The sequence below is a fragment of the Varanus komodoensis genome, unplaced genomic scaffold, assembly GCF_004798865.1.
Source record: "Varanus komodoensis strain SLA01 unplaced genomic scaffold, ASM479886v1 scaffold88, whole genome shotgun sequence".
NCBI lineage: Eukaryota > Metazoa > Chordata > Lepidosauria > Squamata > Varanidae > Varanus > Varanus komodoensis.
In genome coordinates this window covers 1163203-1189666 of record NW_025336576.1, presented here as the reverse complement: position 1 = coordinate 1189666, position 26464 = coordinate 1163203, and the positions used below count along the sequence as shown (strand labels likewise).

Genomic DNA, 26464 nt, shown 5'->3' with positions numbered 1-26464 from the left:
CGCACCCGGAGCACGCCCGCCGGACGGAGCGGCCCGCCCGGCGCCGGCGTCTCGTCGTCCGCACGCGGCGTCGGGAGGCGAGGGCCCGCGAGCAGCGGCGGCTCGAGGCGTCGCTGCCGAGCACGCGGAGGGCAAGCGGGACCCCCGGGACGGGCGGGCGCTCACACGACGGGGCCGCGGGCGGGCAGCCGCCTTCAGGGCCGGCCCGCGTGCGTCTGGCCAGCTGGCCGCGCGGCGGGAGGCCAAGCCCCGGGGGGGCTGCATGTGCCGCCGCCGGGCGAGCGCTGCCGCCGGGCACGTCGGCCTCGCAGTTTCGGCCACTCGGCAGGCCGCCGGCCCGGCCGGACGCCGCCGTGGGACACTCACCTGGCCAGTCTCCACGCAGATGGGCAAGAAAGAGTCCCCGTCATGGAAGAAAGGCGCTTTGCACATGCTCGGGGCGACTGCGCCCATGGCTACTGTTTTTTAAAAAGAGCACTGCTTCTCAGGAGGAACTCTGCACGTGGTCAGAGGCGTCCGGCTCTCCCAAATAGGGGGGCTGAGAAGGGGCGCCGGGGAGTAAGACACGTCACTCACAGCCACGCGGGGCCCATGCCGACGTGGCGTCATGACCCACAGCCCGATGACGTGAGACGATGACGTCACACAGCGACACCCGCCTCGTGCCCGCTGTTGCCATCGCAACCCCCACGGTGGGGAGGCCCGCTCTAGCCAAGGGGGCGCCCTCCTGTCTGACGTCATTTCCTGCCGCTCCCCCACCCCGCCGCAGGTCTCAGGCAGAAGCCCTCCCCTTCCCTCCAGCCTGGGGCCCCGCAGCGTCGCCTTTACCTGGGCGGCCTCGGCGGGCTCGGGTTCCAGCCCGGCAGCCGGTGAGGGGCGTCGGCGAGCAGCCTCCGCTATGGCGCCTTACAAACAACTTGCGGAACTGCTCTGTAACGGTCGCTCCCATTCGCCGGACAGGAGCACGCGGCGCAGACCCCCACAGCACGCCGGGAAACGGAGTCCTGGGCCAGGTCAGCTCCCGCGCATGCGCACTCCTACCTGCGCGTCCCGCCCCGTCCCTTGCAAAAGGGCAGGAGCCACAGGCGAGCACGGAGTAGCGCTGCGGGCCCCGCACCCCGTCCACGCGCCGCCTGGGGTACCCGAAGCCCTGCCTGTGATGCTGGGGGTGCCAGAGCCTGCCTGCACGCGCCGGGGCGGTCGGCTTTGAAACCCATCCAAACTGGTGCCCACCGCGCCTTGGGTGGCGCGTGGGGTAGGGCTCGCTGAGAGAGGCAGCCTCGTTCATGCGAGTTCAGAGGTCCTAAGCCGGCTTGCAAGCAGAAGCTGCGGCTTCCCGCAGAGCTCCAGGTGCCTTCCCGGTACGTGCTGCTACCTTCTGGCTGTGAAGCCCAGCCAGCTGTTCCCTGCCGTCCACCCCAGCTCAGAGCCCATGCTGCAGAATGACAGGGGCTGCCAGCCAAGCCAAGCCAGGTCTGGAGCTGCTCAGCCTGCCCACAGCGAGCCCTTTTCCAGCAGCACTGAAGGGCTCAGGCAACATGGGGCAGCTTTGCGCCAATTCCACCCTCTCCAAAGGGTCGGGCTGCCTGCATCCTCCTGGGGGGTCCACAGAGAAGAGGGGCAACAACTGCTCTGGAAAGGGTGGCGGCAGGCATGACTCCTTTGGGAGGAAGGGGCTCAAAGTGACCTGCTGTATTCAAGCAACCACAACGAACTTCCATGGCAGCAAGGGAAGACTCTGTTAGAACAGCCCTTTTTCTATGACTCCGCGACTCCCCACTCGTCTATGGCGTGCCTGGTGGGCTTCCCTCAACTTGTCACACAAGCCAAGCTTGCCCTGTGAATCCAGACAGTGGACAAGCACAACAAAGAGTGCATCACTATTGCACAGATGATGGAAAGCTGGTTTATGATAACTATATCCAAGAAACTATGTGCTCTTCCTAACCATCCATTCTGAGACTTTCATCACACGAGATGAAATATTACTTGTGGAGGACTCCTAGATTTAGTCAGTAGATTTAGGCTTGGCAACGCATCAGGCCTCCTTCAGTTCTAGATGCAATTTCTTCTGCAATTTCTCTCTCAAACCTATGCTGGAATGTGAACAGTAAACAAAAGGATGAAATATGCAAGCTCACATCTTTTATTAACATCTTAATGGCTTTCAAAAGTCACGGCTTCTGGAGTGAAGTTTTTGAACTTCAAAACACAAGTATCAAAATACATTAGTTCAAATGAAGCTTTCAATGTTTATACAGACACAAAAATGGGCTGCTAGCTGAAAACCAAACCAAACTCCCCAGGCAGCAACCTCCTTCACTGAGACCTGTAAAGGTGTTTACATCTCTCATATTAAGAAAGCTCCCTTTTTAACTTGAAAGGCCTGGCAGATGCTTAAAACTAAAAGCAGGGAAAAGGGTAACAAGTAAGAAGAAATAGGCTCAAGTGATTGTTAGCCTATTTTATTTTCTGGCTACTGTGGACAAGTTACAGCAAAGGAAGGAAACCCCAATAAAGCTAGAATTTGGGAAGCTTTTGCTCTGGCTCATGTAGCAGAAGTCAAGCGCGACCTCCAGCAGGGTAACAAAAAGAACAACCTTCATAATAAAAAGTGCAGAGCTTACAGAGCTCCATCCATGTATTTCTCATACTCTGAAGCCTAATTGAGAAGCTTTAAGATGGTTCAAGCTTCTTAAATAATACTGAAAAGCTGTTACTTTCTCCTCTTTGCCTTCCCCCTTCAAAGACTTCCTGATTTTGAAATGTATCAAAGCTTTAACTATTTATGGTCAACTGACCTTCATTTCTTCCTGGGTGTCCAAACAGAGAGGGAAACCCTGGCAATGACAAGATATAAAAAACCTTTAAAAAAAACCCTGGGTAATAGGATCTCAGATTGTTTTAGTGAAAGTAATTTAAATAGACTAAACCTAGGCAGTTCTACTGCTGAGAATACACACAGAAAAGTCAATGCGGCACCAGACTCACCTCAAACCTATTCATGTCCTCTTTTGAAAGAAATTTACAGGCAGAGGTGGTAAACAGAAATAAGATCCTCCCACCCTGAATTTAAGAAGCAGCATGGGTATATAAATGGGAAAACCTATGGCATTAAAGGTGTCTTTTGGGGATGCCTTATTATTTGGGGGCCAAACACTGTCTACAGGCAGCAACAGGCTTTTTCAACCGCCATGTTGTTAACAGAACTGCACTGACCTGCTCCCTGGAATTTCAAACCATGGCTTAACTTACTTTACAGAATGTCAGTGGTCAACATAGTCAAGGATAACGCGGTTTTCTCACTGTAAACTTTGTCTTTTCTTCTACCCTGCCCACTGCAAAATAAGATTCCACAGCAAGCTTTCCTATTTTAGAACAGCTTCCTAACCCTCCCCGCCCAAAGAAAATTAAAAAAAAATCCTCAAAGAAAATAAGGGGTCAAAATAGAGACAAACAGAACCAACACTTCCAAAGCTAAACTAGTTCTACTCTCTCAAGGGACCACTTCTTTCCATAAAATATGTTGTCACAGGACGCTTTGTATAGCGTAAACTCAAAAATCCCAAATTGCTCCACTACAACCAATGCAAAACAAAAAACCAAGACCTCCACATGCCCAGACATTAACAGGGATAAATAAATACTACATCTAGGGGTAGTTTTCTTTTTTGCACTCTCTGAAGGCTAGTTAAGGAGGTAGGATAGCAAGATTTTTTGGCCTCTGAACAATTCAAACTGCTTTATCGAGCTGGTCCTTCAGGCTGAATGGGTGCATTCCGCATACTCCTGGCCTGATTCACATAATGCTACATGATTTCACAGCTCTACCTGTACATGCTAATTCAAGTCCAACTTACTCCACTTGAGCAAAACATTGCTAACAGTTAAGACCAATGGATTCTCTACATGTCTCTGAAAAATGAGTGCATGACTGTTTATTCAAAGTCTAACAATGTATTTGATATTCACATGCAAAAGCCAAAGCCTAAATCGTACTCAAATCTCTCTGCCTCTTACCCTTTCAAAAAAGGAGACATACAAAAACTGACCAACTTTTGTGAAAAATATTAATTTGCTAAAATAGTTTACATGATAAAGGATACATGTAAATGTAAAAACTGACAGATTTAAAAAAGCTGGTTTGTAAGAATGTGTCACATTTTTAATATTTGAAACTGGGCTGAAGTTCATCAATGAAGATAAAGATCATTGAGCAAATTCAGCAGGGACTTCCCAGGCACCTTCTCACACCTAACAATAGCAACAACATGAAGAGTTGGATCCAGGAGCTCTGTACAACTACTTTTGTCAATTATGACTTCCCCACCGCCACTCCCGTTTAATAATTTAATAGCTGACAGTAAGGCAAAAACACTTTTTGAAAAATGTCTAGATACAAAATAATGTAAACCAATAAGTTATATTTGAAGCCCCAGTATAACAAAAGTGAGGAGATGGACACTTTATACAATAGGCTCTCTTTAAAACAGAATTGTGCACACACTGAAGATCACAACAAACCTTCAGAATTCACACAGTTTTGGCGTGGTTTTTTTCTTCTTTTGTACAACTTCTTTCATATACATTTTGAGTCATACTAGGAATGCAAACTAGAACTGCACACTACTTCCGTGGAAAAAAAAGTTTTGACATTGTGCAATTTTCTGCCCCAATCTAAAAGTGGCAGAAATCCCTGCATTAGTTGTGTTTCAAACAAGGATCTTAAGAAACACATCTTAAAAGAGGAAAAGAAGGCAAAAGTTGGCAGATATCCAGCATCTAGTATTTCCTGTGTGTGTGTCTTTTTAAAAAAATGTGGACAACAAATTTCATGATTAAAAATAAATACTGTTTGACTTTTGCACTGACTTGATTGGATAGATTTTTTAAAGTAAACAAAGGGATTTACAACGCTCCATTTAGCCTCAAAGCCGCCAGTTGTTCTATTCCAGAGTCCTTCTGTGTTTCTCTCACTGAGTTTCAAAACCTGCCATCCGATATCCAGTTTGACTCGTTAGTACACTTCCATTTTGCCCCTGGGGTGGAGGCGGGGGTGGCGGCGGAGGCGGCGGTACGCCGTAATTTGCACCCATCCATGCTGCAGAAGATTGCGTCTGACTAAATGGAAGAGAAAATGAGATTAGCTAAAGCTTGAAACATTTAAACACAATGAACTGGAGTCAAGGTGATTAAGAATGTCCAATCAGATGTTTCTTGTATCACAGAACTACATAAATCAGGTCCAAGGGAATAGCAGATACGTAAGGTTCTTTGAAGTATATAGAGAGCCTTTTGCTGGATATCCACTAGTTTCCTTAAGGCTATCGACAGCACTCCCGATCAAAAGGTTCCATACTTAGCAAGGTCACGCATGCAATCCCAGAATCCCATGCAACAAAATTCTCTGAAAGAAATCCCGACTGACAGAAGGCTCGGTTTGTACTCGGGCAGGGGTTTTCATCATGAAGAGGTTTCTTAGCACAGATACTTCATACAGCAGATACTTACTTAAATCCCTGATTCCACGCCTGTCCATACATTCCGTATGCAGGGACATGCCAGCCATCAGGCATGTACTGGCCAATCTGCTGGGCATTTCCATACCACTGGCCCCACTGCCCATAGGGTGGGGGATATCCCACTTGGTTCTGCTTTAAAGAGAGACAAGGAATCGACAGTGTGCATTGCAAACATCGTGGCAGCTCAACTAGACTTCTTTGTTTCTCATGCACAGCAGGTACCCCTTGAAGCCACTGTGGCAGGCGGGGAAGGTGGAGAAGCAGTGAGATGAAAAGCAACTCAGTAGTGGGTGTAATGAGGAGGAAGAGAGAGAAAAGAGCAGGAATATATTTTGTAGATTTTTTTAAGGCAAAGAATGAAGGGCACGTGTTTGTGAGGGGAAGCCATGAAGAAGGAAGGTAGATTAATATTTAGAGACGATAAGGGCAAAGCCAAAGAATGCTGAAAAATGCCCAAGGGTGAGGAGAGAAGCACTTCCTGACCCAAGTGCAAGAGCAGTCCAGAAGAATCTGTTCCCACCCAACTGTTCGCTTAGCTGCAGACTCTTCCTGCCAATCAGCTCCACAGAGCTGGTGAAGAACTGGGTTCATACTACAATGTCCATGAGGGCTGGGTCCCCAATACAATGCCTGTGGGAACCACAAAGCACCTCAAAGAGTGCCCACAAGCCTCCCCAATCCCTGTCACCATCACCAAACCGAAAAAGGCAGGGCAGTATCTTTCCTGTCAGTTCTAGCTTCCTTCCTTCTACCTGCCACCATCTCCCCCCGCCCCCCCCAGCCATGCTGTTTCTGCTCTTTGCACTCCCTTTTCCCCTTCTTGTGGTGATGCCCACAGCAGGTTCTCAAATCCCCCAAAGGGCACACAGATCAGAACCTCTGCATCTGGGCATTCCAAGTCAAGGGATCGGTATGTGTTTCATCTCACCACACTATTCAACGTATACATCCCTGCACAGCTCCAAGAACAGGCCATCAGCTCCACGTGGAACTGCATCACAGCCAGGTTACTGGGTCCGTCCCACCAAGCCCCGTTGCCTTGACAGTGGCCTCAGACAGGCTGCTTCCTTAGCCTAGCTGCTAACTTGGCTTTAAGTAGCCACACCAGCAAATGTACCCGAGTGGACTCTGCCACTTGACCGGGGCCTGACAGAGAAACTGACCAGCAGCACTACTGAGCAATGCAGAATTAAATCTGCTTCACGCTGCGCCTAAAAGGACACGTGCAGCCCCATCCCCTGCTCAGCTCTGGCGGCTGCCGCACAAACAGAAGCCCAAAACACAAAAGCTAAATGGCGCCTTGGGGAAGGCCGGCCCCTATCAGTTTTCTATGTTTCACGGTTTGTTGCCATATGCGACATTGCGCAACTTCTTCAACAAAATGCCTATAAAGCAAACAGAAGGATGCACACTCTGTTTGTAAGCACTAGTGTTTTGCAGTGCTTGTCTGTCTGTTTTTGTGTTGACAAAGGTCTCTTACCTGTTGGATAGGATTGATCATATCTGGCGTTTCTTTGCCCCAATAACATTTCACGACATGCCCTTCTATAGTGGTGCCATTGACGGAAACAATTGCATGCGCAGCACTTTCATGAGAATTGAACCTGCAACCGTTCAAGACAGCCGATCACCATGAACCCCTCTCCTCAGTGAGAGCTGACAAGTTGTTTAACGGGAGAATCTGTTCAAAGATCCCCATGTAGAGAATCTGCACATTTTATGACGTATGCACAGGGCTGGTCTTCTATGCCAAAATTACTCAGACTGTTGTATAGCCTCAGTACACTTATCTGTCATACTAACATCTGAATTAACGCGTGGAATATCAGGATACACAAAGAGCAGCTAAATGGTGATTTTACTGGAGTGCAGAAACACCAGCGTACTTTGGTGCCTAGAGACACTTCTTAAGCAGCTAAACTGGACAGAAGTCTGTTCCTGGCAGAAAGAGCAGCATACCACTCATGCACACAAATGGCTGGAAATGAGCTTTCTTTAATAACTGTCTGGCAGTGTTCTGGAGTCTTAAATCCTAACATCCTCATCTGGACAGAAAGCAGCTCTGCCTGCATGATGTTAGGATTAAACATATGAAGAGGAGAGGGCTGGCCCCCACCTGCAATTTCTGCAGCTAATCCACAAAAGATTGACTTAGCTTCTATACATTCTCTTTCTGTAGATTTAAAATGGAGCTTTCACATATACTGGACAGTGCAGAGACTTGTTAAGAAGTTGGCTAATTCTGATAGGTGTTGCAGAGATAATGCCAACAATGCACCTTCAAGGGGTATGATGGGAGCTTGTCCAGTAGTAACTTCCCTTCAGTTAGAAGGCACTGCTCAGATAAATTATTTTCTTGAAAAACCTGTGGCAACTATGGATGTCCAAGGACTTTAAATTACACCTGCATGATGTGGAGATTAGCAGACAAACAGCCAAGGTGGATTCTGAGAGCCTTGATGGCCACAAAGTTTCATACCTAATGCAGGGAAGGGTGAGTACCCACCACACAACATGCAAGTTTGTGGTCCTTGATACATACGAATGCACTCCCTACAGACATGTACTTTATAGGGACATTTATCTGGAAATATGGTTGCTTATATTATTAGTCCAAATAGAAAAGTTAAATCTTTTTTGCTTTATATCAGTGGCATTGTGAACAAAGATTGCTTTATGTATTTTCGCCATCCCCACTTTGTTGCTGTGTTCCCACTTCCAAAGACTCAATTTTCCCTAAAAAATTAAAAGTATATGTACTTTAAGCTTCTTTCTTTTCTATTTCCTCCAACTTTTTTCTATGAACGCCTCAATTAATTTGTAATATTCATTACAATAACCTCTTGCAATAAAGCCTACAGTCTTTGATTCAAGCCTTCATTAGTGTTCAGTCATAAGCACGTGTCAGGCCTGCAACACACCCTGTGTCTCAACTCAAGATCAACACCTGCACCACCCACGTAACATCAAAGGTCTGCGGTAACACAAGCTAAGTGACACACATCCACATCCACAAGGAGAACCACTTCCATACCGTACAAAGGAGTACCCTTTATCTGGGAAGACCCGAATTTCCATTATCTGCCCAAACGGGGAAAACGTCTGGCGCATCAGCTGTTCTGCAAACCAAAGAATGGAGATGGCGTCAGGATGTGTAGGCAGAACCCATTCTAGGGTTTTTCAAAGTTAATGATGCCTCATACCTGTTAGGCCTGAAGTAACACCGCCACAGTACACAGTGCAATTGCTTGGACTGGACTGATTTACAACATCATCATAAGAAAGTTGTTTGGCATTTGCTGTATGGGGGAAAAACAGTTTTTGGAAGTCTCAGATTTGCTCAGCAAAGAAAGGAAATTTGCTAGAAACATTGGGCCATCTCTCCAACTGCACATTGGAGATTACAGCACATTCTACCCTACAGATTTACAATTACCAGTAAAGAGCATCTGCACCTGTCCCTGAAGGAACTGGTTTAGAGTCCAAGACTGCCTGTAAGCCTGTTTCACTAAAGCAAAAGTCTGTTCAGATCCAAGACTGTCTAATATGATATGGCTCAGGGCTCCCTGACCCCACAGCCGTTCCCATACTCTGCAGACTTGGTGTTGTCAAGTAAGCCAGGAAGATGGCTATCCAAAAGAAGAGAATTTACATCAGGGATCCTCAAACTTTGAACAGGGGGTCAGCTGAAAGGTGCCGGTGATGGGCGCGGGCCGTCAAGGCAGTGCGGGCGGGGGTCGTGGGCCGGGGGGGCGCATGCACACGGCGAGGCAGGGGCGTGCGTGTGGAGAGGTCATTTTCTCCGAACGAGTCCAAAACGATCTCCTTGCGAGCAAGCCAGTGCCTCGCCACCAGCGAGTCCAAAACCTCTGGCGGGCAGGATAAATGGGCATGGCGGGCCGCATCCGGCCCCTGGGCCGTAGTTTGGGGACCCACGATTTACACCTTTCCTTTTGTGTAGGTGGTTTACCACCTGTCGATTTCAGACTTTCGGCAGCTTTTCTACTCCAACTTCCTTGAAAGCAGTCATAAGCAAGCCTTCCCAGAAGAAATCAAACATGGACCCAGAAAAGTAGGACAACGAGAAAACCCATTGCCAACAACCTCTTCTCAGACAGGATCCCAAGCAAGCAATTGCCAGCCAACTCGGGGCACTTTTGCAGCAGAGCTTGCCTTTGCTGGGAGGTCAAGGGGAGTGCGATCCTCTTGTTCCCTTGGACTGCTCCGCAGCTCTTGATGCTACTGATCACAACAACCTGCTGGATCAGCCATCTGAGAGGGGGGCACTGTGTCACAGTGGTTCTGTTCCTACCTAGATTATTACTGCTTATTTCATTTTTTTAAAAATCTACACCACCCAGTAGCTGAAGCTCCCAGTAGCTGAAGCTCCCTGAACAATGTGGTGGACGATTACTGCTCTAATTTTGAACAACGAGGCCTAGAAGCAACACAAAAACGTAACTTTATCCTCATGCTATGAAGCCATTTGGGAAGGCTATCCAGGGATGTAGCTGCCAATATGCAGAAAGACTAGCTCTCCTGGTGATCCAGCTTAGCTGAGGCAGCACAGGTCATGAATCAATGCTTGAAGAGGTTAATGGACTGCCTGAGTGCCAATAATCTGACACTCAATTGAGCAAGATGGCTGCATCATACCTGGGCAGAGAAAGCCTGCACGCTGTGCTTTGGTAACAACATCATCTTTGAAAATGTTCTAGAAACTCCAGTTAGTCCAAAATAAAGCTGCAAGGCTACCAACTGCGATTCAGCAATGCATTCATATGATGCCAGCTGCACTGGCTAAAATACTCACACTCATAGGTACTCTTTGGAGCTGGAGGTTTGCGTGTTGCCCAGTTCGTCCTGATTTGTCTTCCGCCAAGCCACTGTCCCCCCATCTGTTGAATTGCATTTTCTGCATCCTACCCAGAGAAGAAAACATGTGCAGAAATGGTTAGCAAGAAACTCCTTAAGAAAAGTAAAGATCCAAGCCCACAGACAATGCTAGTTCATAGTAACATCTTTGCTAATGTCACTTTTTACTAAATAAAGCCCATAAAATACACCAGCTCTAGCCAGCTGAATACTTCCTTAAACTTGAAAAAGAACACCAGTTATTTCAAGGTCCATTTAGAAAAGACTCATTTATGACCAATATTTTTGCCCACAAATCTTTCCCCATATGCTCAAAGTACCTCAAGATGCAAATGAGCAGTAAACTAGCAAATGAAGGTAGAGAAGAAACTACCTTTTAAAAAGGGGGGGGGGTAGGTGCTGTTTTACCTGGAAAATTCTGAAAACAGCATTTCTGAATCTGTACACACACAAAATAAACTTGGCAACATGAATCTGGAAGTGTAAGGAGTGGAATATCACAGGTACTATGCCGTGAAAAATTATGAGAGAATTTGTAGCATGCTCAGTGTCCCAAAAATGAAGGGTAACTGCTCCAGTCTTCTAACTGGGGTTCAAGCGCTTTAATTTTTTTGCTTGCACGAACACTGCAGGCGTGTGCATGTAGATCCATGGGCAGAAAGGGCCCAAAGAGACACATGGGGCAGCCTTGTGCATGTTCAATGTGTTTGCCCAGCTCATGTATGTGGAAGAGACTGGGGCGTGTGGGGATATCCACTGGGAGTGGCTCACAAAAGAGCCAGCAGAAGCAAGACCTGTCCCGCATCACTGCACTGCACAGCTGCAAGCCATGCTCTCTATGCACAGCTCACTTCAGGAACTGAAGCCAGCCTGGAAACAGTGCAGCAGCAGTGGAGGCTCAGCTGGTTTTGCTTCCCACACCATTTGTGAAGAGAATGTTCCTACTTTATAGAGGAGCAAAGGGGCATTTAACGTTCAGATGCCCTTCGTGACTTTTTTAATCCCCTAAGCAGGAAATTGCTAAAGTTTTAATGCACTTGATATGCATAGTACATTAAAAGCAACCATCCTGGTATCAGAACAGCAACTCTACCAATGTGGAACAAAGGCTGCTCAAGCTGTATATTTAATATTTATTGCATTTGTATGCCGCCCCATAGCCAGAGGCTCTCTGGGCAGCTCACGGCGCAGTCTCAAAAAATGCCGATCAAAATAAATGACAATCTTTCTCCAGGACTGGCCTTGGCAGAGATCTGGGAAGCCTGCCCTGTACTGCCATAACCATCTGAGGCTGCTGCAAATTGTACACCACTGTCACTGAGAAGGTGCACTCATGAAGCTCTGAGAGATAGGGCCTCTTTAGGAGGATGAAACAGGTCAACAGCATCCATTCCCATTTCAGGTTAATATGCAAGCAGCGCTGGGGAGGACTTGCAGGATAAATCTGACTCCACCTCCAAGTAAAAACAAAATTAAAATGCCATTTTATTTGTTAAATACACAACCTATCCATGGTGCTACATATAAAAAAATCTACACATGGGGAAATTATTTTAGATCAGGGTGTTTCCCGTTACAGAAATCTACCAGCTGCTATAAGGCACAACTAGTGCTAGTAACCAAAGCCAACCTCCCACATCATGATGCCCTGCAGATATTTGGGACATCAAGTCCCTTGAGTTCCAGAGAGTACAGACAATAGTCAGGAATCTGGGATGTCAGGCCGGGACAAGGCCAAACTAAACTCCTCTTGAGCCAATGTGCAAGATGCCCTGCCCATCCATTAATACTCTCTCGCACCTGAGGATAACTGCTCTGCTTGCAGCTCTTTTGTCAGTTTTGCCCTGAAGGCAGGAAAAAGCGGAAGTTGCGCTGGCCCTTCTCACAGGCTCTGTGGCTTCCCTCCCTGCTCTGCAGGGAGCTGGCAGAGTGCAGAGAGCCAGTGCAGTGCAGTGGGCGAGGTGTGGCAGTAGGATCCAGGCATTCCGTGTTCTAGTCCCCACTCAGCCACACACCTCACTGGTTGACTTTGGGCCAGTCACTCATTCTCAGCCGTATCTACCTCACAGGACTGTTGCGAGGATAAGATTGTGCAGAGAAGGATTAGGTAAGCCACCCTGAGTTCCTTGAAGAAAAAAGTCTGATAAAAATATAATAAAAATAAATGCCAACCAAGTGTGCAGAACAGGATGCAGAAACCCACTGAGAATGCCTTGTCTGGCATCAAGCTGCCCTTTCTCCTTCAGTTTTAACAACACTCCCTGCTTTTGCCAGTTTTGTCCTTTAGATCATAACCTGAACATAGGGCATGCGTTTTTATTTTTAATTATATGAAGCACGACTAGGCAGTGCATATGTTTTATATCCTGATGAAGAATTCCATGTTGCATTATAAAAATTGAGAGTAATTGATGAAGAATTCCATGCTGTTTTGCAAGAATGGCTTAACTCTGACAATGAAGACCTATCAATTGTGAAAAGAGTTTGGAAGGGTTTGCATGTCACACTTAAGCCACGGTGGGTTGGCTACTCGTGAACTGTGGCCTGTTCTCCCCATCCAGCCCTCCAAGATGTATCCCAGTGTTCTTCATGCCAGAACCCTATCTTCCCCTCCCCTTTCCAATCGCTACCTCATGTTGTTCAACACCAGGGTGGGCAAGATGGATTCCAGAGCCTCAAAAACACAACTGGGATTGCATTTTTTCTTTTCATCTTCTAAAAAGTCACCCAAGTGCTCTCTTATGGCTGCCCAATATGCTTAGTCTTGCCTGGTCAAACTTCTTAATTGTTTCAGCTTTCAAAGGGAGCAGGGAAGCGGAATAGGTTGTGTGTGTGTAAACTGGCAAAGTGTGACTACGTACAGGTTAATTTGTACCAAGCTGCCAGGGACCAACCGCTACATTGTCAAGGGGGAAAAGAGTGGTGAAAGCAGGTGCAGCGGGGGGGGGGGGGGCACAGAATCCTGCCCACGCAGCCATGCAACCTTCTCGACTGCAAGTGCTGAACTGGCTGCTGCTGGTGCCCTCTTCCACCGTTTCGCTACTTCCACGTCTCCGGCTAGTCCAGAAAGTGGCGCTGCCACCCTTGCCAAGCTGCTTACCAGCTGCGCAGCCCATGATGAAATGGCTCTCCCAGGCACAGATGACCCGACCACCCATCGTGACCTGAAGAAGCCCTAGAACAGCCAAGGGGTGTCAGGGGGGCCTACGGGCAGAGAGCAAGCCACCCGGCGAGGAGCAGTCTGGATCTGGGCAACACGGCCACCCATGGCGGGCAGGTGTCAGGTCACATGAACAAAGTCAGCCGGAGAAGTAAGCCTGCAGCCACTCACCCATTTATTGAAGAAAGACACAAAACCGTATCCTTTAGACTTCCCTGTTGCCATATCTTTAACAACCCGAGCATCCCTAAAAAGGAAAGAGAAGTCCAGTTAAACATGAATGGAACAAAATCCAAGTGAAAATGTCTCACACGCAGCTCACTTCTCATGTTTCTCCTTTAACAAAATGAACTTCTTAAATGTACCAGCAATTATAGTCAAAGCAATTCTCCCTTTTACTAAGGTTTTATCACATGATAGCAAAAATTAAACTTAATTGTGTAAACATGCAAAATCAATAGCTTTTAAAAATAAGTATTTTACAATCGTTGGTTCACAGTTCAAAATGCTCTTACATACTGTTAAAAGCACTAGGCATGGTCAAAGCAGCTATTCAAAGGAATAACTGAGGGCATGTAGCTGACTAGCATATTAGCGACCGGCTCTCTTTAACCATGCAATTTATAAACTTACTATTGGCCAACACATTCTACCTACTTATTAGAAATAGAAAATAGAAAAAATGAAAAAATAGGAATTAAAAGGCATACGTCGCCTGTTAACTGAATTCTTTAATTTTCTCAGGTCAATTCGTTACCCCCTTTTTGGACTTGGGCAGCTGTAAATTTTGAGAAATTGACATTTTCAGAAATGGTTGCATTATGGAAGAAAATAAACACTAACATGTTTTTTTTTACTATACACTATTAAATAATCTTTTAAAAACTGCATCCGTAATTAACAATCATACAGGACTGATTGAAAACTACAAAGTATATAAAATAAAAATTTATAAAAGTAAATAGAAAAACTACAACGTTTGTCCACTGTGAACTGTAGCTTGCAGTTAGCCATGGCAATGCTGTCCATTCTTCAGAGACATTCTGCAAAATAACCAGAGCCCTATTATTTGAGATTGAGTTAAAAAAGACAAAGACCCAGCTACAATAGCTAAACCCCACAAGTGGAAACGCTGCTTTTATTAATTAAAGGCTCCTCAGGTAATTTGTGCACAAGAGTGAACGGTCAAGAACGGTCTCAGACACACAGCTCTACTGCACCCTTCCCCAACCCACAAGATTCTGGCACTTCACACACACGAAATAAAGCCAGCAAGGAAGCCGTGCAGTGCAATGGAAGAGGCAGCTCTGGACATCACGAGCGGGCGGGCAGGGGGCTTTCTGTCAGAAAAGCTTCGACATACTAACATACTCCATTATGGCACTCTTTATTTAAAAACTTGATTTCAGGGTAGGTGCTAAATAATGCAAGGATCCTGGAAAGTTGTAACTGAAGTTCCAGACCATTTTAAGCGGTTACTCCATGGAAATCAAGAACTTATTTTTAAGAGTAAATGGTTGGAGAACAGTTACCACCATAAGTATATGGACAGTTCTCTATACACATCCTGGGTGAGGGGGGGGGGGGAGACCCTCTATACTTACCTTTAAGTGTCATTCTTAGAAATAAGGTGCAAGAACATAAGCACATGTATTTACCAAGCAAGCTACTACAGGGTGAATGCATTTACATAAAGGTTCATAATTTGTCATAGCCAAGACTTTGTAACTGTATATTAACATTTTTAGAAAGGAAACATGAATCCACATCAATGTTGTATCATTTAAACCAACTCCTATTTCCAGAAGCTGTCAGTGGACTACTTAAGAGCACCTCAGATATCATTTTCACCCTGCCATGTAAAGCACAGTTCCCACCTCCACCCTCTGGCCCCTGTAAAATGTTGCCTTTCCTTTGCCATTTAAAATTAGTTGTCCTGAATTAGGTAAAGCATTTATGCTCCATAGACTGACTTGATAAAATGCACTTCAGTAGCTTGAGCTAATGGTTAAGGTGATATGCTGCTTATCCCGAACGAGCAGGTACCCATGAAAATACCACCATGGTTTAAATTCTGCTCCCAGAAATTGCTTCAGGTGTAATGAAGGGCTCAAGCACTTGGGCTCAGAGGCCATGTGCCAACATCACAAACTTTCCCTGGACCCCAGCCCCTGTACCTGGTCAAGATTAGTGCCTGCACAGGGTCTGGAATATTTCTCTGCACCAGAAGGAAGTGCATATGCTTCAGCCTACTGTTTTTCAGGTGAGGGGGAAATGGGTGTCTTTTCAACCCCCACTTCAAACACAACTGCACACGTCAGTTCCAGCGCATAAATTAGGCTTGCACTGACTTGCAATTATGCTGTGCAAAACTGAGTCACTTAGCGTAAAGTCTGCTCGACAAGGAATGAGGCATGTTTCTGGCATTTTTGGAGATGTCCCAACAGAACTTCAGTACAGCATAATAAGGGCAGTGCTCTTAGCTTCGTAAGGGAGTTTTATCAAAGCTATCGGTGTGGATTTCAGTTTTATCAAATTAAGAATACCTTAATTTTGTGACACATGGATGCCTGAATCAAGTGTAAATCCTTTACTGGATGTCTAGCCATCACAGTCATAGGATGCAAGCGCATCCGAGCCTCAAGGATGCCCTAACCTTCAAGAGGGAGGACCACATTTTTGACCTACTGTGCACCATTCTGTGCATATGCAGCCAATTTCAGCCCTGAGACTATCTTAATGACCACTATGCTTAGCAGGTGGTAAAGAGTAAAGGGCCACGGTGATATAGGATCCCTCAAAGATGAAGCAGAACTTGGGGCGGGGGCAATATTTGGAATCAACTTATTGATATACCTCCAAGCCTACAATCTTACTCCAACCAACTGCAGCTTTACTAAAATTAACAGGTGCATAGCAACCTGTTGTCTCCATTGTTGCAGGCATTTATAAGCAGATGTTACTCCGACTTTTTGAAAAAGGATGTGAATATAGGAAGCATAGGGTTTTGGGGGAAACAGAACAGTTCTCAAAGAGGCTTAGGAATCTGATGCTTCAGTTGCAGCCAATAAACGAATTGTAAATTAAAAATTTACCTTGTTTGAGGAAATAATCTATAAGAGCACTTGTATTCTACAATACTACACAGTTACCCTCAAGCACTTTTGAAGTCTAGTGTTTGTAAACATGATTAGGACTTTACTTGCTTATGATCCTGACTATCTGGCATATTCTGGGCAAAAGAATATCTTCAGGAGAAGGTATCTCCTGAAGATATCCTCCTTGTCTTCAGGAGAAAAGCCTGCCAAGACAAACCCTAAGCATTTTTCTTCCTCCCTTGGAGTGGCTCGCAAAACAGGTCAGAGCCCTGCAGCTGCTTCTGTGCTCTGAAAACATCTAAGACCAAGGGGAGCCACAGCAGTAGCTGCAAGTGCTTTGGGCCACCAGCGGCACTAAAACAGAGTTCAAAGGAACTCCGGCGCAGCCACGAGGCTTGGCAAAACTTTCGGGGGCCCAGTGCACGGTCAGGCTCTCGCTTCTACCTTCAACTTCCTCAGATGCCAGTACCATCAAGGAAACTTCTTCTGATGGGGAAACCTGGAACAACCTACCCCTCCTTCTTCTTCAATAGGCCCAGAAGAGGTCATACACCAGTTCTGGCTGTCAAGACAGTCACAAGGCCCTTCTGCTAGAATATATGCACTAGCAACAGTCCTGGAAAGGAGTAAGGCTGTTTGCCCCTTTCCACACTTTCCCAGGGGATAACGCTCGAGAGTCTCTTTGGTTTGATCCCTTTCCTCAGGGAAATTTGAAACTGGCTTCTAACTGATTGAGAGCTTTGCTCACAGGAACAAGATGGACCTGAAAGACCTGGCCAAAACAGAAACAAACATCCCCAAGAGACATACTACAGCTTCCTTCTGTTCAAGCAGGTCTGTGTAACAAGTACTAAAGCAAAGAATAAATTCATAACATGCTACATTAACTTCTGTACAAAATTATTCAAACACTGATGAGGATGGATATCAGAGTCACTGCACAACACTTCATTGGCACAATACATCAAACATTACGTTACCATTCTGGGCAACTGTTCATCACTGCCAATAGCAACCACTGAGCTAAGAGTTTTCTCTCCATAAACAATACGGTTGTTTCTCTGATCTCCTATGCACACTTTCACATGCCTTATAAACTGTGACAACAACCAAAGCAGGAAACTACACTGAACACCAATTTCTAGTTTATTTTATTTAATAGAGCATCCATTTCACAAAAAGCCAAAATCTTGCAGGTGATAACTTCCATGAAATGTGATCCATGTTAAAGCTGCTTTTATGAGACTATGCAATGCCTTTCCATTGGCCGAAGTCACCCAGAGAGCAGCTATACCCTTGGACATCCTCTCTAGAATGCCTAATAATTTAATAAGAATGAAATGAACACCCAGATTTAAAAACAAATTACCAGTGTAACATGGAAATCACAGGGACCACCTAATATAAAACAAAAGGCTAGCTATCTACATTTACTAAAATAAATGAACTATGCAACAATCCCTGAACAGCTACTAAAAGATACAGCTCTTCAGAATATACAACTATTCTTCAAAATGCTGACATTCTAATCACCACATTTAGTTCCACACTACATTGCCCCCATTATCTGTCATAAGACATGACTTACGATATTCTTCCAAATGGCGCAAAAGCTGCTTTTATATCTTCGGTTGTAATTTCTGGGCTGAGGTCTCCAACAAAGACATGGAAGTGGTCTTATCAAGAAAAAGAAAGAAATGTACAAGTTTGCAGAGTACTCATGGTAATAAAGGGTACGGCATTTTTTTTAAAACTTGTATCAATTTCCATACATCAGGAAACTACATGAGAGCTAGAATCTTTTAACCTACTGACAAAATAACATCATTGTTTAAAACATTCCCATCAACAGGCATTACAGTACATGTGTAACATTACTTAAAACTAGCAATTACTTTTCATTAAGTTATCTGTATTTATTCAGAATAGAAACTAACTTTCCATAAGAATGGAAATGTTCATTTAGTTGAAATTCAACAATTTTACATTGCAATGTTACTTTGTAATGCTAGAATTTAGTCTTATTTCATACATAGCATTTTATTTTATACATAACACTGAGCTAAATGTCTACTGGCTCTGTGAGCAACATAGAGTAAGTTTTACAGAGACCGGTATGGACAATGTAAATTACCAATAGCTCAAGCTTAGTGATATTTTGTGAAGAACAGTCAAAAAGATACCTTGCATTGCAACAGTTTGATGTTAAAGTATTTGACAGTTTTCTGAAAAGCCAACAGTTTTGGTTGCCCAGCCTTTACACCATGTGAATCCATGTGAATTCAAAGTATGTGAAATCCATGAGCAAGTGAACTAAGACTGAAGGCAACAGAATGGAAACAGTAATCCCTTCACAATTTATGTTAGCGCCATTTACATAAGAACGGATGATACAAAGTTCTCATACTTAAGGACTTCCTTCACAGACACATAAAGCCCATTTTAATTCTCACCACCTCTAACTGGTTTCAATGCACACCTGGTACTTTATCACTCCACCTTGGGAAAAGTCTGGTTAAATCTGCCCCCAACATTTAAAAAGTTCTAAGGCCAGACAAGTAGAGAAGCAACACACTGGGTTGCCCAACAGCAGAAGGGAAAAGGTTCCAATTGAAATCGCAACCATTACACCACAAGGAAGCTTTATGGTGCCGCCTTGACAGAAGCGGGCGATCTCACCCTCGAAGAGGGAAACCATTCTGACCGCAGTAGCAGCTTAACGGGGAGTCGAAGGGCTTAAGAGGCCGCAACAGTCCACATCCTGATCCATTTGAGAGGAGGGAGAAATCTTGTGGCAACAGAACAACCCCCCCAAATAGTTTCAGGCGGTTAGTGAATACACCTGAGATTTCATTTTATGTTTAAGAAGATACAATTACCTTGTGAACGCAGTGTGTTGACAACGGTACTACCTGATGACAAAGATTAGATTTGTTCTTAAGTTTATTAACACAAACACATTAAATAATATCTTAGGATAATGATCAAAATAATAGGGCAAATATTTGCATGATGCTTATTGCTTAACATTAAAAACACTTTTGTACAAATAAAGAGCAATTACTCAAAATCAAAAGGGACTTACTGCTGGTATCTTTCTTCTGGCTGCTGGGGGTTGTTGCCCAGTTCACTTTGACCTCCTATAAATTATATTGGTTAGAATTATATTCAAAAAAATTGCAACCATTTTATTTAATTCATAATCCCTCAAACCTCACATAATTTCACAGGTATTTGACATGTTACATTTAAATTGTTTTGTTGTATTTGACAAATAATTACCGTATTTTTCCATGTATAAGACGCTACTTTTTCTTAAAAGTATTTACCTAAAAATGGAGGGGCGTCTTATACACAGGGGGTCTGAGAGGAGAACCGCGGCTGCAAAACTGCCGATACCTTATCTCTGCAAAGGAGCCTCACGAGCGAAACTTCCGATTGCAGAGACAAGCTCATAGGTTTCCTCCAATCATGAACCTTATGTAACTGACGTCAGCTGATGCTGTGGAGAGTGTGTAGCCAGTGCCGAGATGTGACAGGGAGCGGTAATGTCAGAGCGTTCTGAGCCCATAAAAGTGTCAGAAAACAAAAATATAAATACCGGTACTGGTAAGCAAATGTCTTACTCAGCAAAATTTAAACTGGATGTAATCAGTTATGCAAAGGAGCATGGAACTAGAGCTGCAAAGAGACAGTCTGGACCTCCTCCCACTGAGTGTATCATCAGACAGTAGAGAAAACAGGAAGAACAACTCCTTATGATGCCAAAAAGGAAGGAGGTCTTGAGAGGAAAACCAGCAAAATGGCCAAACTTGGAGCAGAGGCTTAAGACTTGGATTTTGGAGCAGCACCAGAGTGGCTTATATGTGTCAACCAAACCTAAAGTGATGAAGAAGAAACCAGTTATGCAACAGAGGCTGAATAAAGTGATCTGCTCAGAGCTGAGTGTGATGCATAAGATCATAGTACTGGTATGCAAATGTTGCCAAATCACTAAATAAAAATGTCTTCTATTTAGTGTTTAAAATATTGATTTCTGAACTTTGGGTAAGAAAAGTGGGGGGCATCCTATACATGGGGGCGTCTTATAGATGGAAAAATAACTAATTTATTCTTAAAGTCTGTATGGCAAAGCTCCTACATTACTAAAGTTAAGCAATATACTGAAGACATCAGGTTGTGCTTTATTACTTTGCAAAGCCATTTTATTTGCAAGCCCAGAAAAATTAAGAATGCCATGATGACATTTCACTGATCTTTTATTCTGTGAAGTCATTATGCAACTTTTATCTCAAACTTTCTTAAAAGCTCAAATTTTAAGATTAAATTTCTGCTACGTACATGATAAAAGTTTACCTTTAGATTTTCTTCTTTTTTTAAAAAAGTAGCATTCATCCATATACCTAATGCCACACTTCTGCTCCATCTCACCTTGAGATCTGAAAGCTTACCTTACCCATTATCTTCCGTCCATTCATAGCTGCTAAAGCTGCAGCTGCGTGACGATGCTCATAGAACTCCACAAAACAGTACGGATCATTTCCAGCCGTCTGTTTAAACAATAAGACAAAGGCTAAACTGTGCGTTCAATTTATTTTATTCTCTTTAAGACTGCTATATCACAGTCATAATTACTGTTTTTTATGACTATGATTATTGTAAGTTTTATTTCTTTATTACATTCCTATAGAGCATTCATTCCTTGTAAATTACACCCTGATTTTTTTTTTTAAGAGGAGCAAAGGTGACAGCCTCTTCTACTTTTTTCTTAATCCCATTTAGTTTGGGGCTCATTTGGTTTCACCCAGTTTGACAGCAATCCAACATGTTCAAAGGAAAGAACAATCCATGAAACTCTGAATCCTCCCAATTTTGTTAGAATCTGATTTAACTGATTATTACAAAACATTATTTTTTAAAAAATAATATATAGTGATATCATAAATACCCACTTAAAAGCAGCACCAAATACTGATCACAGTGAGTGAATTCTAGCATTGAGGATATCAGAAATTAAAAACAATACCGAGTCTCTTAGAACAAACAAGTTTTAAACAAAACACCGACAGTAAATCATCCCCAAGAAAGAAAAGGATTAAAAGCATTTTCATTCCATCAAAAGATAAAAAGATGCCATTTTTCTATAAACTGATCTTTTATTAATTCCCCCTTCTCTAGCTTTTACCATATTACTCAATTTAACCACAGTTGTCTAATTCCAGTCCCCAAGACCCCAGTCATGAACCAATGGGGGCTCAGGACACAATTCTATGAGGATCTGTACAACCTTCTGAACTCAGAGCCTGGCGGGGAGGAGAATGGAAGTTACAATCTGCCATCAAAGTGCAGTGCCTTCGAACTGGAGGGAAGGAGGCTGTAGAACTGCCAGGATAAAGACTTTACCAGCACCAGTAATCTTTTTCTTCCCACCCCTCAGAATGGCCTTGGAAGTCTCAGAGGAGGCCATTCTTCTGACCTCAGGGAAGACACTGGCACAGTTCTTTCCATGCTCGCTGTGAGGAGTGGGCACAGATCTGAGCAGGATCCACAGCTATGAGGTCAGAGTAACTTTCCAACCTCGCAACTGGGAATCCAAAGCATCCTGTAGCTGTCTGGATGCTTCCAGCAACTGTAGGATTAGAACCCTAACTTCTTTTTCAACTAAGACTAATGTTTACTATATAAGTGTTTAGACTGTCTAGTAACTAACCATGCTCTCTGGGTGGGTGGTGTACAGGTAAACTTACATCCATGATCATTTTGCAGTTTTTACATGGTCCAATCTGACTGAACAGCTGGAGAATTAGGGCTTCAGTAACATCTCTTGATAGATTTCCAACATACCTGTAAGGATTGCAAGCATTTAGGGTTAGCAATCTCAAATTATCAGGGCATGACTTTCTTAATGAAATTTAAGACAACATGGTACAAAGTGTACCTCCACAAAGCTGGCTAAAATTAAACACACTTTTGCTTATAGGAACATGGCACTAAGAAGACAATGACAGAGGCAAAAGATCAGCCTGACCTGTGGGCCTGAAATCTATGCAGGGCAACAGAGCATGTTTTTCAGGGCTAATAGAATTTCAAAAAGTTTCACAGTTGTTCCCCCTGTGAGACAGGCTATGCTTCATGCTTGTCTTTGTGTGTGATGACCAAGGTGGTGTTACTTCTTAAAGATGATAAAAGCAAATAAGGCAAAGGGAGTTTCCAAATTATACGTGAAATCTTTAAATAGCCTCCATTCAAATCCCTCAATGAAATCTTTCCTATAGGCCCCATATATTTACCAGATCACAATCAGCAACTAGCAGCAATCAATTGATTCCTTTGCCAGAAATCCTATCTTCACCCTACACTTTAATTATGCAAGTAACTAGACTTTTAAAAAAAAACTAATACTTTTATGACTGACAGTTATACCTTGGTTTAGAGACCACTTCTGCAATGATGAGAGCTCCATGAACTTATACAGAGCCACTGAAGTACATGAGTGTTGAGTCAGATTAACACTGGATATAAACAATTGCTCTCTTTGCCTTACTTGCTCTTATTATTTTTCAAGAATAATACCACCTTGGTTATTACACAAGTGCCTCTTAACAGCTTTGGTTGACATGGTAGGTTGATATTCATGATCATGCCACTGTGGCTCATTGAACCTACGCTACCCAGGGTTCAGATGACAGGGCAAGCACAACCCAGAACATTCAAAATGGCCACCAGCATGAATTGTGAGCTGCCCCGAGGCTTCGGTGAATGGGGCGGTGGCATAGAAGCTTCCTAAATAAATAAATAAATAAATAAATAAATTCTGTCAGCTGCAGTACCTGCCAGCAGCCAGCTCGAGCATTCAAACTGTGGCTTATCAGGTCTTCTGAACCCAGGCAGGGTGGGGTAATAAGCCACAGTACCTAGCGCACACAAAGCAAGGCAGTGTAAGTTGCCCAAGAGTTAAGAGAACTTTGCATAACTCCATGGCCTGTTCCGGGGTGCACAACCCATGCAGTCCAGGTTTGAATGACCCAGCAATCTGTCGACTTCAAAACCACCTAGCATATACACCACCAAAGTGGGCCAGAATGATCATGTGAAGCGGGTCACTGGCTATAATCACAGTGAAGGATAAAGGTCTCACTACTGTCATCCATGACTGTAATGCATTGTACATGGTATTTCATAAGCCTCTTCAAAAACAGCTCCATAAAAAGCAAAATGTGGTAGCTTAATAGTTGATGGGCTCAAGATGGCTTACAATAGCTGCTATGACTATTTTAAAACAACTTCATTAATGATTTAATTATGAACCTAACATGCGAATATGGTTTTACCTGAGTTCTAATTATCTCAAAAAATACTTCCTCCTATATGAATTCTCACCCAATAGTAAAAACCCTCAGTGAGACTCTGCTAATACAAAATATTGCATTATATAGAAAGACCTCTTTGGATTTCCTCCAATTTTCCATGGTTCTATTTTTATTTCCTTTTCAAAAGCAGACCAAAACTTTTCCCTTTGTGTTCTGCCTTCAATAACTAATTAGACTCCACTATTTATGTGTGGTACACATTGTTTCAAGCCAGTGTATATTGTTACTTTAACCTGTAAACCACTTCCACATTTTAAACTGAAAAAGACATGATAAATTTAATACATTTACTTAATAGCCTGCAAGAAAATGCATCCTGTTTCCATTATTCAACTAAAAGAACCCCAAAGCACACCCATGACACAGATTTTTCTGTCTACCATTTTAGCAACTCAGAATTCATTTCCAGAAGGACAGACCAGAGAGTCAGAGTGTAACTATATTGTCTGGAGAGTCAGCCTGTTTTAAGGGAGGGCTACATGTTCCCCACATCAGACCCACTGTATCCACACACATACTCCAGCTGTGAAGATTGTAAAGACTGGAATGTTGGAATTAATCATGGAGGCTCAGGTTCAGATTCATAATCCACAAGTGAAATCGTGTGGACTTGGCCAAGTCATCATTTCTCAGCCATACTTACCTTTCAGGATACATCGAATGAAAATTGTGCTGTTCTTTATTCATGAAAATGTGCCGAATATATATTTAATAATTTCTAGCTACAGAAGAAAAATAAATGGGGCTTCAGATGAATGTCTCTGAAGGAAGGGCTCATGGAGTCATCCCTGCACTGTTCCCTTCCACAGCTACAATTTACCTCACCTCAGGAGGTAGCAGCATCTGGAAAGATTAACTGAAGTATAGACACAGGCTGCAGGCTTTAGACACCTAGCTGCCAAGCCATACTGTACTTTAAAAGGTAAGAACCAACCATCATGGCAGCTAGCACAGCCATTCTAAAAGTGGCAGTTGTTTGCTTAGGCTAGCGCATGGCAGTAACTTCACAGCTGTATTTTGGACTCTGTGATGTTTCTGCGAAGTCTTAAAAGTAGTTCCAAGGATACTATAGCCTAACGAAGAAGTTACCAGATGGCAGATAACTGTGTTCAAGCTCAGTCCAGGGGAGACTGCCAGATAGTGTAACACAAAACCCTCTGAATGTACAAGCAAGGTATTATGTGAATGCACACTGTTATTGTAAAAAACAGAAGCATCTTAAAGGCTGAATATTAGTGGACTAATTATTGAACTATGTCCCCTGTGAATTTGGGTGCCCTTCATACATCCAATGTGTTGTTTTTGCTGCCACAGGGTAACATGGCTACCTCTGGAGATATTATATAATATGACATTCCCCCCAATTCACAGGCCAGCAGAAGCACACACACTCCTGCAGTGTGGCAGCAGCATAGAGGGTTAAGAAAGAAGAGAAACAGAGAAGATTTAGCCTGCAAACAGAGCAAATGAGATAGGATGGTCACTACGCTCCGAACTGCAGATGGAGGATATTCTTTTAAAATGTTCTTTACAGTGCGTTTAGCTACACACAGGAAGAAATTGCACAGGGCACTCCACCGTAACCAAACTGATCTGCACACACCTGGACTGTTCATTCCCCTTCACCCAACTCCAAGGCTCCCCCGAATACCCGCAAGCCCTGGGGAAGGGAGCGGCCCCCTCGTCAGCCACCAAGCGCCATGCACACCGATTCCACCAGGTAAGTGATCAAGGGAAGCAGGCCTCCCAGCTGTTGCGCTAGCTTTCTGTTCCGGATCGGCTAGGGCTGGCACGGTCCGCCCTCCCTCCCGCTTCGCCAGGTGCCCCCAGGCCGCACCCCACCCCGCCGAGGCGCGGCAAGCGGGGGCGGGCCGGGAGCCCCTCAGTACGGCGGAGGGAAGGCACGCCGGACACTGAAGCATCGCGGCTCCTCCTCCGCGGCCGCGCGGGGGGAAGGCCGCGCTCGCCCGCTTTCCGCGGGAAGCTCCCCGCCCCCTTCGCCCGCGGTTTCCCACAAAGAAGAAAGAGAGGGTTGCATCAGGCACATCTTTATTGAGGGTCTTTCGGGGGGCAGCCTGGGGGGAACGGCGGCGGGCGGGCGGGGGAGGGGCGCGGGCACGACGTGGCGGGACCCTCCCCCCACGCACAATAGGCCGCTCAGCCTCCCGGCCGGCCGGACAACCGACCGGCTCGCGGGCCGGCCGACTGACGGACGGACGGACTGACTCACAGCGTCTTGGGCATTTCGTCCTCCATAGCTGCGGCAACTCCTCGTCAGCCCCCCAGCCGGGCGTGATCCACCGCGCCGACCCGCGGGCCGAGTGCACGCGCGAGGAAGGCCGCACGTCGCCGCCACAGACAAGGAACCCGCCGCTCGTCCTCTTAAGATGGCGCTGGCGGGCAGAGGGGCCCGGGCCGACCGACGGAAAGGGCGCCGGG

The 26464-nt window shown here is 44.8% G+C and overlaps 2 protein-coding genes across 13 annotated transcripts in view; both read right to left on the bottom strand.

Annotated features, from left to right (window-relative positions):
- CUNH2orf42 (chromosome unknown C2orf42 homolog) overlaps positions 1–900 on the bottom strand; it is an 11701-nt gene extending 10801 nt beyond the window's left edge. For 3 of the 4 annotated variants that reach the window (XM_044417456.1, XM_044417459.1, XM_044417458.1), the window contains exon 1: positions 829–900. The gene's annotated coding sequence lies outside the window, so the exon portion shown is untranslated. Of the gene's footprint in view, positions 1–366; positions 725–828 lie in introns of those variants that run through there. The other variant, XM_044417457.1, reaches the window with a different exon arrangement.
- Positions 901–2130: 1230 nt separating this feature from the next.
- On the bottom strand, positions 2131–26421 carry TIA1 (TIA1 cytotoxic granule associated RNA binding protein). Of its 9 annotated transcripts, none has more exons than XM_044417330.1 (13): positions 26256–26411; positions 22403–22499; positions 21107–21205; positions 19741–19795; positions 19535–19567; positions 18244–18331; positions 13729–13804; positions 10336–10444; positions 8726–8821; positions 8557–8641; positions 7003–7126; positions 5512–5654; positions 2131–5121 (listed from the first exon to the last, which is right to left on the bottom strand). In XM_044417330.1, exons 1-13 carry the CDS (start codon positions 26279–26281, stop codon positions 4974–4976), a joined length of 1179 nt encoding a protein of 392 aa, XP_044273265.1. In that variant the 5' UTR covers positions 26282–26411; the 3' UTR covers positions 2131–4973. The 9 variants fall into 9 exon arrangements, with proteins under 9 accessions (XP_044273265.1, XP_044273266.1, XP_044273267.1 ...); XM_044417331.1 differs by having other exon boundaries at positions 5512–5651; XM_044417332.1 differs by lacking the exon at positions 19535–19567.
- Between the last annotated feature and the right edge of the window lie 43 nt (positions 26422–26464).

Excerpts from the sequence above, each read along its gene's own strand:
- TIA1 (XM_044417330.1), bottom strand. The coding sequence starts at position 26,281 with ATGGAGGACGAAATGCCCAAGACGCT. Across the intron at positions 21,206-22,402 it reads ACTGCAAAATGATCATGGAT|ACGGCTGGAAATGATCCGTA; the intron begins GTAAGTTTACCT and ends TTGTTTAAACAG. Across the intron at positions 5,655-7,002 it reads TGATCAATCCTATCCAACAG|CAGAACCAAGTGGGATATCC; the intron begins GTAAGAGACCTT and ends CTCTCTTTAAAG.